Source organism: Sinocyclocheilus rhinocerous, unplaced genomic scaffold (genome assembly GCF_001515625.1).
Source record: "Sinocyclocheilus rhinocerous isolate Xijiao unplaced genomic scaffold, SAMN03320098_v1.1 scaffold203, whole genome shotgun sequence".
Taxonomy (NCBI): domain Eukaryota; kingdom Metazoa; phylum Chordata; class Actinopteri; order Cypriniformes; family Cyprinidae; genus Sinocyclocheilus; species Sinocyclocheilus rhinocerous.
Genome location: NW_015644353.1, coordinates 187,518 through 202,149, shown reverse-complemented (window position 1 = coordinate 202,149; position 14,632 = coordinate 187,518). Strand labels below are relative to the sequence as shown.

General features: G+C 34.1%; 1 protein-coding gene across 1 annotated transcript in view; it reads right to left on the bottom strand.

Annotated features, from left to right (window-relative positions):
- Positions 1-14,632, bottom strand: part of LOC107758168 (potassium voltage-gated channel subfamily KQT member 2-like) — a 39,804-nt gene that overhangs the window by 1,008 nt on the left and 24,164 nt on the right. The window contains exons 6-11 of the mRNA XM_016575843.1: positions 14,221-14,400; positions 13,484-13,578; positions 11,304-11,530; positions 4,901-5,009; positions 3,699-3,830; positions 694-817 (exon numbers count right to left, since the gene is read on the bottom strand). Of these exons, the coding sequence (XP_016431329.1) occupies positions 694-817; positions 3,699-3,830; positions 4,901-5,009; positions 11,304-11,530; positions 13,484-13,578; positions 14,221-14,400 (867 nt within the window). The remainder of the gene's footprint in view (positions 1-693; positions 818-3,698; positions 3,831-4,900; positions 5,010-11,303; positions 11,531-13,483; positions 13,579-14,220; positions 14,401-14,632) is intronic.

The following is a 14,632-nucleotide window of genomic DNA, read 5'->3' as shown; positions in this document are numbered from 1 at the left end:
TTGCCCTGTTTAGTATATATAATAAATATAATAGCCTAGTAAATCTCTCAAAGAGTGTCCAAAAAAAAAAAAAAAATGGAAGCAATTTTAATACATAAACATTTTTGTTATGATTAAAAGCTAATTCAATACATTAACATATTAATTATGATTAAAATGTATTTAATGCATAAATTAAACCTTCAAGTTATGATAAAATAATTCAATACATAAAATAAACATTTTGGTTATTATTAAAACTATTTAATACATAAAATACACATTTTAGTTATAATTAAAAACATTATTCAATATATAACAACACATTATAATTATGATTAAAAATAATTTGATAAATAAACATTATACTTAACATTTAAAAAAAGGAAAAACACATTTGTTTGTATACGTTTATGTAATGTACTAGTATAATCATATTAGACAAATTTACTTAATTAGTTCAATAATTGAGTTATTCAGAAACAAGTTTAAACATACGATACTGTATTTAGTTTTTATTTTTATATAACTTATTTTGGAAACAACCTCTTAATGTTCTATAACATGCTTTTAAAATTAAGTTTCTCCCGCGAGTGAATTCAAAATGTCATATAAAGAATCATTTTAAATGTATTTCTTTCTTTATATCAGTAGCAAAATTGAACATTAAATAATGTATATATCAATCAATCCGCAAACAGGTGTGTGACTGACCTGTTTCTCCACTTTCCCAAGCCGTCCCATCATACTGGGATCTTCTGGCAGTTCTGCATCCGTGGTTCCTTTAGGACGATCCTTGTCTGTTACTGAAGGACCCCGACCAACAATCTGATCCACTCTAACAATCAATTACAGACATGAAACATCTAGAATAAAAACTTCATAACTCATCAGAGTCAAACTATAAGCGTTTTCTGCAAAAAAAAAAAAAAACAGTTTTAGAAGAAAATATGCCAACCAGTGATTCATTACACATTAAACATGGATAAACACAGAAACACATTTTTTCATATTCACCAATTGTTAAATACACCATATTTTCTTTTAAATTGTAGATTTAAAAATTATATATATATATTTAATATTAATATAATTTTATATATACTGTATATTTACAATAACATTTATTTGATATATTTTGTTTTGTTCTAAATGCATCACATCAATATTTCTCTTACATGTTCATTTATCACATTGCTATATGTCTGAACTGTTAGAATAAAACAACATTCATATGAAAGATGTATAAATTCTTAACTTTAAGAAATAATACACCATGTATTCTATCTTAAAGCACAAAGCAGTGTGGGAAATCAATGAATGCATGCAGAGGGAGGGATATGATAATGAGGGGGCGTGTCCACACGCAGACAGACACATATGATTGGACAGAAAGAGTCAGGCCCTCCAGACGGACGTTTTCTGTTGATATTTGCCACTTTTGAACAATGTGTCGAAGTGAAATCACGTCTTTAGTTGCATATTGCAGTATTAGCCGCACATTTGACACATTATCCAAAGCTGATGGACTACACTAGCAGGGGTGCCTCTGATCCGAGACACCATCAGATGTGTTGTTTGGCTGCTTTAAAAAAAAGATCGGTGGGAATCAAGCATGAAGAAAACAGAAAAAAAAAAAAGTGGCATGCCTGAAAAAACGCCATGCCGACATGCATACGCAAAAACAGTGATGCTAAATGAAAGGAAAGACCATTCAGAGATGTGCATCTCCATTTGCTGCTTCTTGCTGCCGCAACTCTTAATTTCCACACAGCGTGGTGCAGGCAAACTAGCTTAACCAGTTTTAGTTCAGCTACATGACTAGTAACTCACCGAAATGTGGTATTTGGTTCCCCTCGACTAAACGTCTCTACAAAACACTTCGGTCACAGCAAACAAAGGTCATGAAGTGAATTAGGAGCTGATTATCAGAAGCCGCCCGGAGCGTTCAGGCTTGATGCAGTAATAGACTAGTTTGTTTAGGTAGCTCAGTTTCTACTAGCCATGTAGTCTGAAGCAGAAGCAGGTTTCTTGGTTGGTCTCTGGAGCGAGAGAGATCTAACGCAGGCCCGGGATCCTAACCTAGAAGACAACTGGGGCGACTCTGTGGTTCCTTTGGTTGAACACTTCTTTTGGCGAGGGGTGCCGGGACCCGGAGGACCCAATATCATATCTAACCTGGCAAAGCAAATAGAGTAGAGGACAGCAGAATGCAGAATGACGTGACACGAGCGGCGCAAACCCAAACCAACAACAACAACAAACCCTCCAAATATATTCCAGACATCACCGTGAAAAGCTCTCGCACTTGCTGTAAGCGATCAACATGTGATGAAAGTATGCCAGTAATGTTTTCAAAATGTGTGCTTGTTTATAAGCAGGAATATATTCACATGTCAAATCATAACCACATTCATTTATTCATACATACAGGAGGACTGGCCTAAAACAAGATGGATGGGACTGTGTTGGATTAGTAGGTAGGCAGCAGTTTATGTACACTGAAAAGTGCTGTTTTTACCCAGCACTGGGTTGTATTTAACCCAGCATTTTTTTAGAGTGTATGAACAGAACTGATGGTTTTGATGAACTTTAATACTATTTTTTTCAACCAAACATTCATTTAATAACTCAAAAAATAGCAAGAAAAATATTAATAAATAATAATACAATTTAGAATAAAACAACAAAATATTTCAGCTTTAAATATTTTACCTAAAATATTTAAAATTTTTCATTATATAAAACATATTTTTAAACATATGTATAAAAATGTGTTGGTTTTATATGGCATTGAGAAGCTTTAATATTATTTTCAACCAAACTTTCAATTAATAACTTAAAAAATATTAAACAAATATTATAATTTAAAATGCATTTAATATGCATTAATAAATAATAAAATATTTCATATTTAAACATTTTATCTAATTAAACAGAGTCATTTTATTATATCTTACATCTTTACATCTTTTTTTGCTGTTTTAATGTCAGATTTGAATATATGAAAAATTTATAATTTTTTACATGCCATAAAATAACAAAATCTTTCATGCTTAAATATTTTATCTAATAAAATATGATAAAATATTTTCATTCCATCTTGAGTGTACAAATCTTAAACATTTCTTTAAACATTTTTATTTTTTACAAGGTAAAAATATTTGTACAAATATGAATGTCTGAATCGTGAATATCAAATTTTCAAAATTTCACATTTAATTCAATGTTTTACTTGCCATTTCTTACTATTTGTGAATTTCTGAGTGAAAATGGTTTCAAACTAAATCCTACATCAAAGTATGAACTGCCTTTTTATTTATTTTCAAATAAATTAATATATTAATTTAATAAAAATGAGTCCCACGTCATTATTGACCCACATATGCTGCTCTGAACTGCTAAAATATCATGATATTGTATCTTAATAAATGAAAATGTAGATAATGTTTCTCAGAGGAGGCATTTAAACACACAAAAGCCACTGAAGACAGCGTTCGAGGCGGTTTTTGGGTATCATATACATACATGTGAGGATAGTTCTGATTCCGACGGATATGAACATCAAACCAGTGAGAGACGTTTAGGACACTGAGCCATGCAAAACACAACACAACACAACACTGTCTAGTGTGTATGAGTCAAGCGTCACGGTCATGTCCGACGGTGTGAGGAGTGTGTGAAGAGAAGAGAGAAAGAGAAGCAGCTGCATCTCTTGCCTGGACTGCAGATTTTTAATGCGCGCCAACATGTCCAGATGTCCGGCCGAATACTGCTCGATCACGTCCATCACGTCATACGGCCGCAGACTCTCTTTAAACTTTCGCTTGGACACCATGAACCTCATGATGCTGCAGGGACAAACAATCACACACATCATCACGCTTAACACTTTACACAAAAACAAAGGCTGAATCTCAGTGAAGCTTTCGAGAACATGTCCAGGTCATATTTCACCCAAAAATATAAAGAAAGAAACAAGAAAATATGTTTTGATGACCTATTTATAGTACTAAAACCATGAAAAATATTAATAAAAATAAATAAATAACTGAAATAAAATATTAAAAAAGAATAATTTGATTTTGGCTAGTTTATTACTTGAAATAAAATAAAATAGTTAAGAATTTATTATTTTTTTAATTGTACTTATTGTATTTCATCTAGTTGCCAAGGCAACATTTCTCATTTTCATTTAGTTTAATTTTATGTACTAAAAAAACTGAAATGAAAATAAATAAAAACTATATGGTTATATGGTTACGTTAAGCCATATTTAAATAAAACAAAAACTAATAAAAATGACAAAAGCACACAGCAAAATGACTAAATGATAAAAACTATTTCAAAGTATTCATAAAAAACTATAATAGTATTTTTATACATTTTTATTTCAGCTTTAGTTTTAGTTATTTTAGCTAATCAAGCTAATTTAAATAAAAGTGAGAAATAAAATGAAAAAATAAAATAAGTCAAATGAACATAAAATATATAAAATAAGTTACAATAATTAAAATAATAAAACATATATTATTATTTGATTTTATTTAAGTAAATAAAATGTTATTTTGTGGTTTTAGTAAACTACAATAACCCTGAACCATTAGGATTTTTACTTTTAATCTTACAGTAAAACATGACCTGAACATGTTTTTGTGAGATTTACTTCATAGCTGAGTCCCAGACACTCATCTATTTTTTCAGGTTCGATACTGACCTTCAATATTCAAAATATCTCATGCATAAGAGTCGCTGGCGTGATCTGAGCAATGAAAGTGTGAATGTAACGAAGGATTCGAAAGACTGAATGTAACACAGGAAAGACTGAGTTTATGAGGTAATATTATGTGATGCAGACTGCTGTAGTTTTATCAATAATATTACACGTCTGATGGATGCTGCCTGTCTCATCTTTGCTTACCACACGGCCCTGATGGTAACTTTTAGTCCCGGCGTTAAATCCTGAGGGACAAACTCACAATGGCAGCTCTTATTGTCATCAACAATGTCTTCTCCGGGAAGGCTGGCTTCTAAAAAACACAACACGGACAGCAGGACTCTGGAGTTAGTGCACAAACCCCCTAAACCATCCAAAAACCTAAACTTAGCAGAGCTACAGCCGTTAACTCGGTTAACTAGCTCAGTCCCACCCCAGACTGGTCAGTGCAATGCCATCTTTATAAAGCTACGAGACGGGCATCACTGGAGAAATCCAAGACAACTGTGGCCCAAAGAATAACAAAGCCATACGGTGACCCCAAAACTCATCTGCGCGCTTAAACAGTTAAACTGAATATACATCACTGAGTCAGATAATAAAATATCTAATCAAGTGCTATTTAAATTGAACATGTTAAATAAGTCGGTTTAGAATGATAAAAAAAAAAAAAGTAAATAAATACATAAGGACACAAAAAACTCAGAAATTGCTAGCAAATTTCACTAATACTAGCTGGTTTAAAATGATAAATAAACAAACAAACAAACAAACAAATATAGATAGATAGATAGATAGATAGATAAGGACACTGGAATTTATAGAAAATTGATAGCAAATTTCAATTAATTAAAAAAATGATGATAATATTTTCTGATAAAACACACTTCAATAATGTACTTTGAAAAATACATATTTTTTACAGTGCGAAGTGTTTGTGTTTGTTAAACGTTAGTTAAACGTGTTCATAGTTAATTTAATGAACTACAACTCCATCAAGCATCAAGTTATAAAGTAAAAAAAAAAAAAAACTTGCAAAATTGTGCAGATTTGATATTTTGTATCTAATGCAGTGACATTCAAACACGTTTAAGTGTAACTTAAGTCCAAACTGTTTTTTTTTGTTTTTTTTTTTGAGGCTGCTGTAAAAACAAACAGCAATGAACTTTTGCAAATACATGCAAATAAACAAATAATTCTTTCATCACACTGACTTTGTAGAAATACTGGCACATTTTTGTCAAAGGACATTATTTAATGAAGTATTTGACTATGAGTGAGTTAATAAAGCACTGAGGCAACTGTCAAATATGTTAATGGCCATAATGAAATGCCTTCTTCAATTTAATTGACTGTTTTAAATGATTTTCTAGAGCATTGGTAATTGATGAAACTTGTACTTAACCAGTGATACCTCAGTGCTGGACTCAGTGGACTGGATTCTAAACTACCTTGAATCTTAAAGCAGCGGCTCCCAACTGATTTTATGTTGAACACCCAACACAATGCCAAACCTGGAACCAGCATTTAATGTTATACAGGTCATATTTTCTTTATCAAAACAGATCTGTAACTAACTTTTGGGTCACGACTCTCACCTGTTGAGAACCACTGATTTAGAGTCATTAACACTTAGAGGGATAGTTCAACCAAAACTGAACATTTGCTGTTAGTTTACTCATCCTCAGGCTGTCCAAGATGTAGGCGACTTTTTTTCTTCAGTAGAGCAGTCAATGGCACAAACACAAAAATTTGAATAAAGTCGTAAAAGCATGCAATCTATTTCTTATTGGTTAAAATGAACGGAGACTATCTCATGTTTTTCGGCGCCTATGACAGGTTATAATGTTGTAAATAATGTTCAGTGTTTTTGCACAGACCGATCATTTCTCTTCACAAGACCTCAATACATCATCAGGAGCCATGGGGACTAATTTTATGTTCCTTGAAAAAAAAAAAAAAAAGGGGTAGCCACTGACGTGCATTTTACGAATCACCATGGAGCACGATTTTAGCTAAAAATCTTCTTTACTGTTCTACTGAAGAAAAAAGGCACCTACATCTTGGAGGCCTGAGGGGGATTAAACTAACAGCTAATTTTCATTTTTAGGGTGAACTGTCCCTTTAAATAAGACTAACCAGCCTATTTTCTTATGCAAAACGCTGATTGCATTTGCCATTTTGGGTCACGGCGTCTTTCTCCCGTGTTCCCATAAGCTAGCACAGACCATCTGGCACAGGACAGGTGTGTACAAATAAATCTACCTGTGCTTATTATGCCAAATAAACCACAGAGCTTTAAAACAACCGTCCGGCTCCAGACCCTCGAGTGAATAATGACGGTCTGACACCAGTTTAATGAGGTTGACTAGTTGTTCCACAGCTCTGTGGTCTTTTCCTCCTCAGGACTAACTAGTTCTCCTCACATGCAGGTAAAAGAGCAAAGTTTGCAGCCATCCTCTAGCACTAGTTCTAGGGTTGGTAAAAACGAGCTCCTGTTTGATAATCTCTTACTGATTAACCCTTCAATTGCTGCGATAGTTCGGGGAGGAGAGATGGTAATACAGTTACAAAAACAACAACAAAACAGACCTGCTTAAAATCTATAACTTCAAGGAACAATGGTCATAATAATGAAAAATAAAATACATTCAGAATTTTCTGAAACTTGTAAATTCTCTGAAGGTGAACCAGATTTAGTTCTAAAACAAGATTTTGTTGTGAAGCTATCCAAAGCTTCAGTGCTTCAAATAAATGATTCACCTTCAGAGAAATGATTCACACTCTTTCTTGCATGAAGTGAAATACTCAAAGAGTGTCAGTTTTTAAATACAATGAAATGACATTCAAGTGAAGATGCAAATTGAATTCTGCACACTAACAAGACATCAGGTGGACTTGCAATCACAAGGTTTTCTCTGCATTGCATTTATAATACGCTAACCATCTGATACCTTGATAGCAATTTATAGATGACAGCAGGATATTTCATGAACTTCACAGCATCAGTACTAAAAAGAAGTACAGCATGACTAGTCGAAATTGCTAGACGTTTCTAAAAACAAAACTAAAATGAGAAAAGAAGGGAAAAATCATTAATATACTGTTACTATTAAAGAAACCCATCACTCATAAAAGAACATTAATGAAAAAAAATCTTTAAAAATACACAACATGAAATATAGACGGTTTAGTTGCATCACAAAATATCTCATGCAGATCAGTGTAAAAAAAACACAAGTGCAATATGAAATGTTGTGTTTCTGGAATGTACTAGGACTTTGATTGGATTTGAATGTAATTTGACTTCAGTTTTGTAGCTAAAATGGCAAATTTGTAGCCAGAAACCAATTATTATAAATATATGCATGTTTTAGGACATTGAATATATTTCACAGGCTATGGGACTTAAGTAACAATATTAGATTGATAACATTGACTAATCAGCCGTACCCTTTTTCCTTTTTTAAAAAAGGATTCACATGTAAAATAAAATGTAAAAATAAAAGTACTAACTAAAAAAGATGTCAATTTAGAGCATAAAAAAAACAGTTCATCATGCTAAAGGTTTTCAAAGGTATCTTAAACATGCAAGCATTTTAACAGAAGAACACATCAGATTTGTAACTAATATTTTTTCATTGTTCAAAATCAAACAGAAAGAAGAGTGGACAGTCCAGCATTTAAAGCAGGTAAGACTTTACAGACTGGCATATTCTCAGACCACTGTGATGTACTCCGTATAGAAGGAGAAATGAACTGGATCCAAACAAACCAATTTTTAATCAGCTTCCTTAATCAAAAGGGGGTTGTGGAGAGATACGAAGCTTCCTAGTTATAGCATTTCTAGGCGCAATTTCATGAAATTTGGAGCATCTGTTAAGATTGTCCTGGTGTCCTTGTGCACCAAAATTTGTTAAGTTTGCACATTGCATTAACATTATACAGGATTATTAGTCAATATGGACTAATAATGCACCTGAAAATTGCAGTCCAGTCTCATGAAAATGCGTATAAATAGTATGCCAAATAAAAACGAAAACTCGTGGTATTGATACGCAAAAATGGACTTTGGCGTGCATATGATACGCATGTGTTTGGCGTGCATATAATACGCAGTTTTCGCGTGCATATGATACGAAATTTGTTGGCGTGCAGATGATACGCAGTTTTCGCGTACATATGATACGCATCTACCCCACAACCCTAAACCTACCCATCATATAGCATATACGTCATCATATAGCGTAGCATATACACATCAAAGTCCATTTTTGCGTATCAATACCACGAGTTTTCGTTTTTATTTGGCGTACTATTTATACGCACTTTCATGAGATCGGGTTGGAAAATTGTATTGACTTAAGTGTGCCGAACAATCAGATATTTTAAAATTACCCGATTAACTTTTTTTGTAAGAAAACTTAATGTTAAACAGAATGAAAGACCTAGGTTGAGTTTGAAAAGTAGGTTTTTCAGGAAATTGAAAATTGTATTGTGACCCCATATGGTTCTTGAGTTAGATACATTTGCTTATTACAGCACCACCTAGTGGTTGAATACACAAAATTTGGTACACTGCCTCTTAAAGACATGTATGCACATATGTCTAAATTTCATGATGATCAGACGATCACATTTGACATAACTGGCTGATGAACTTTAGCTGACTGATTGCTGGTGGCCTTTTAAGCGGATTTGTCCCAATGACAGCTGAATCCTTAAATAGTGATACATTTGACCTTCAAAACTAATGAAAAGAGTTTCAACAACAATAATACTACTCATGCTGTGCTATAACGCCATAAAAATCCTCAATTGAGTCTCTCTTTAAATTCATCCCAGCAGTCTTGAGAGATATGCAGTCATTCAAGAACGGAAAATCTTACATACTGTAGCTTTAAATGGGCAAAATAAATTAATAAATACATTTAGCATGCTGTATAACAGTGAGCGCTTTAGTCAAGAGACCCTTGAGCTTTACCTTGAATGAAAGCTAATTAAAACACAAAGGAATTAAACTGGACTAATGAAATCACATGTTGAAACACTATACACTCTTAAAAATAAAGGTGCTTCATGATGCCATAGAAGAACCTTTTTTGTCTGAATGGTTCCATAAAGAACCTTTAACATCTGAAGAACCTTTCTGTTTCACAAAAGGTTCTTTGTGGCAAAAGAAGGTTCTTCAGATTATAAAAAGGTAAGAAAGAGATGGTTCTTTAAAGAACCTTTGACTGAATGCTTCTTTGTGGAACCAAAAATGGTTCTTCTATGGCATCGCTGTGAAGAACCTTTTAAGCACCTTTATTTTTAAGTGTATGGTCAAAGTATTGGGACACCCCCTTCTAATGACCAGGTTTGACTATTTTAGTAATTTCCATGAGTACAAATCTTAATGTTAAAGCATATACTGAAATTCTAGGGAATTGTGTGCTTCTAATTTTATAGCAACAGTTTGGCCTCTGTGTATAAGGCAAGGTTCAAAAATAAATGTGTGACTTTAAATGCAGACCTTGAGCCAAAAACTCATCACCAAACACCAATGACTTGTACATACACTACATAGACAAAAGTATTGAGACACCCCCTTCTTTAGAACAGAAAAGGCACTTCCAAAACGGTGGCTACAAAGATGGAAAACATAATTCATGTATTTAAAAATTGTATTTCCATCTCTGTTGCAACAGTTTTGGAAGTGTTTAAAATGACTCGACCCATATGTACAAGTCATTGGTGATGAGTTTTTGGCTCATGCAGACCAGTCAAGTTCTTCCACACTGACTGAATCAATCATTTCTTTTTGAACCTTGCCTTATACACAGAGGTATTGTCATGTTAGAATAGAAAAGGGTCGTGTCTAAACTGTTGCTATAAAATTAGAAGCACACAATTCCCTAGAATATCATTATATGCTTAAACATTAAGATTCGTACTCATGGAAATTACTAAAGTAGTCAAACCTGGGGGAGTCACAATACTTTTGTCCATATAGTAATATTGCTCAATTGACGGCAAAAAAATCAATAAAATACTATTTTTATAAAGCATGTAAGATAAGGAAAGTGTTAATCATAGCCAAAACCAAATTCAAAGCATATTTGCAGACTGGTAGTTGTGCTGTGACTGAAGCTGGTTAGTTTGACTGAATATGGTGCTTTGGTTTTAAGCGGTTGAATGGGAGCCCGACCCATCTGGATTGCCTGACCTGGAGAGTTCCTGTGTCTCAAGGCACTAGTATTCACGTTGTATCTACTGCAACTTCAAATATACAAACTATAATGATGATCTTGCACTTCATGATTGTTACTTGTTGCATTTGAATCTACAACATTCTAAACTACCATTCTGTAACATTCTGTAACAATCGTAACAAATATAACAATCTACAACTACCATTCTGTAACATTCTGTGTATGTAACAATCTGTAACAACTGTAAGAAATATAACATTCTACAGCTACCATTCTGTAACATTCTGTGTATGAAACATTCTGTAACAACTGTAACAAATGTAACATTCTACAACTACCAAACCACGACCAAAGCGGACAGATACAGAAGGCAACACCGAATAAGCGCACAGGAACGGGTTGCTTTCCCTCACCTTCTGAGTTCTGGCGAGACGCGGCGCCTTTGAGGCGGAAGGCCTGTCTGGCTCGACTGCGGTCGCCGAAGCTGATGCTCTTGGGTACTTTGGAGGGACTGTACTCGATGCTGTTGTCGGCACTGGGAGAGCGTCGCAGGGGCTGCTGGCCCTGAGGAGAGTTCTTCCCTTTGTTCGCGGAGTTTCTCGGGCTGGAGAACACACGCTCTTTCAGGCTCACTTTCTGACTGTGAAGGGTGGAAGAGTATAGAAGTTAGAGACTGAGGGTTTGCAGATGGTTTAGCTATGATGTTAGGAAAAAGTAATTGTGTCAAGCACACTCAAAAACTACTGAAAATGATATGAAAAGTTATAAAACATCACTGGACAAGTTGATATTCACCCAGGAGTTTTACCTGATTTGGTAAAATGCATAATAGGATCGCATGTTACCATTTTACACATTCTGATTGGTTGACCCATTTCAAGGTTGTTGATTAATTTATTATGATTGCTGGGCTATGAAAGTAATTCCATGTTTATTTCATAAAACCCTGAATACATCTGAAAAACGTCTTGAAACACACATAAATATGAGTAATTTTGCATTGCATAACCACCTTGAGTGTGCATTAAATTTTCATTAATTCAAGAGCCTGTCATTAACTTTGCTTTTACACTATAAATTATTATATTTACAATAAAAACAATATTTAAGCCCAAATTTAAGTTAATGAAGGTTAAAATAAAGTGTTTCCTATAGAGATTAATTCTCTTCACAACATGTGTTTCAGTGTTTTTTTTTTTTTAAACGTGGGCGGATGTATTCATGTGCATTTGGCTTATTAAATGCCACACATCTGTCTGCACACAAATAAGGTCAAACTAATACACACTCACACACACACACACGCACACGCACACACACACACACACACACACACACGCACACACGCACACATAAATAATGTCTTCATTGATGTGGACATGCATGGACTGGCAAAATATTTGCACACAAACAACGTCCATGAAACACCTACAATCTCGTGCACAATATAATAACTTTTTAAACAGACAGAAAAAGACAGAAAGAAAAAGGTATATGCTGACTACAGAGAAGTAAACCTGAAGTTTATAATGCACCAAATACTCTGGGAGGTTTGTTCAAATCACTAACAAATAACACTGTTTGGTCTAACATGAAATATGAGCACTAATAATAGAAATGCCTGACTTAACAAACAAAAACAAATAAGAGATTAATTTGCTCATCCTTCGCACAAATTTGTTTTGGCTCAGTAGATCAGAAAGATTTTTATGTTTTTGAAAGATTTTTTGCTCTGAATTTTTGGCTCAATTAATTTAATACAAATTCAATGAAAACAGTAAAAATTTTGAAATATGATTACAATTTAAAATAGCTGTTTTCTATGTGAATATATAGTTAAACTTAATTTATTTCTGTGATGCGCAGCTGAATTTTCAGCATCATTACTCCAGTCTTCAGTGTCACATGATCCTTCAGATATCATTCTAATATGCTGATTTGCTGCTCAAGAAACATTTCTGATTATTATCAATGTTGAGAACAGTTGTGCTGCCCAATATTTTTGTGGAAACCATGGATTCTTTGATGAATAGAAAGTTCAAAAGGACAGCCTTAACTTGAAAAAAAAATAATAATAACGTTATAAATGTCTTTACTGTCACTTTTGATCAATTTAATGCATCCATGATGAATAAAAGAAAATCAAAGTCTTTGTTTCTTAACCTCCAATGCATTCAGTGCAATAGATGCTACATGTTCATCAATAACAGTGGTGGTGTATTGTATTGCACGAAGCACATCATAAACACGTGATTCTAAAGCTTTTATGTTCATATACTCTATTTTATGACTCAAAAGCAGCATTAGCTGATGCAACACATTACATATGACACGCAACATCACATGCATACCCTGCTGATTCGACATTCGAAATCAAAGCGTGATGCATGAATAAAACATGCCATAGGTATGAAGGGAGGGAGTGTGTGGACAGCTCTGTTGACCTTCACAATCTGCATAAAAACAGCCTCAAAGGTCAGTGAGCAGATCGATGCAGAGACGTCTGAGGAGATCTCATCTGACTCCCAGAGGAATGCTGGGATAGAGAGAGAGGGGGGATGGGGGATGGAAATGTGTGCAGAAGTACATGTACCTGTACATGGGCACCGATACAGTCCTCTCGTAATAGTCCCACGTCGAATAGAGATCCGTGCGATTCAGGTTTGTGGCGTAAAACCTCCAGGCATTCTGAAAGATGGCATTAAACAGAGTCATATTAAAATATAACATGCATTAGATAATTCACCTAAAAATTACATTTCATACAAGGACAAAATAATGACACGTGAGCTGTACATTTAATAACACAGACTTGGTAGTTTGGTTTGTTTAGGGAGGTTTGCTCAAATTACAACAAAAAATTCATTTGCTCATCATAATTTTTTGGGCTCAGTATGAGATCAGATAGATTTTTATGTTTTTGGAAGAAGATCAAAAATACAGTAAAAACTGTAAAATTGTGAAATATTATTACAATTTAAAATAACTGTTTTCTATGTGAATATCTGTTAAAATGTAATTTATTTCTGTGATCAAAGCTGAATTTTCAGCATCATTACTCCAGTCTTCAGTGTCACATGATCTTCAGAAATCATTCTAATATGCTGATTTGCTGCTCAAGAAACATTTCTGATTATTATCAATGTCGAAAACAGTTGTGCTGCCCAATATTGTTGTGTAAACCGTGATACATTTGATTTTTTGAGGCTATCAGACCTTTTCAGAGCTCTCAGTTTCTCACTTGTTCAACAAAGTCAGTGTTATTTTCCCAGCTAACCAGATCGGGCAACACTGAGCGTATCTGGGACGTTGAGACGAGGCGTGTTGTACCTGAATTAGGCCGGCAGCTGGATTTCTGCGCTTCTCGAAATGTTTCTGCCGATGCTGTTCCTGAACTTTCAAGGCAAACCCAGAACCCAGAATCCCCTGCGGAGCATGAAAGGAAACTTTGTTAATGATGACTGGACCTAGTTCTTCCAGAAACTGAGCCGTGTCGTCTATTATTCTGCACTATAATGGGAGTGTCACGACATTAAAGGGGTCATATCTTCTGATAAAGTGCTCTTATATTAGGTTCTTTGTTTCCCTGAGCTCTAGTTAGAATGTTTATCAAGGTTTTTGCAGCAACAATGAGTTTTTCTTCTTCGTTTCATTAGATGATTTTTTTCAGACTGGGGAGAATATCATACAACCCTAGATCATTTTTGTAACACTTTACATATATATATATATATATATATAT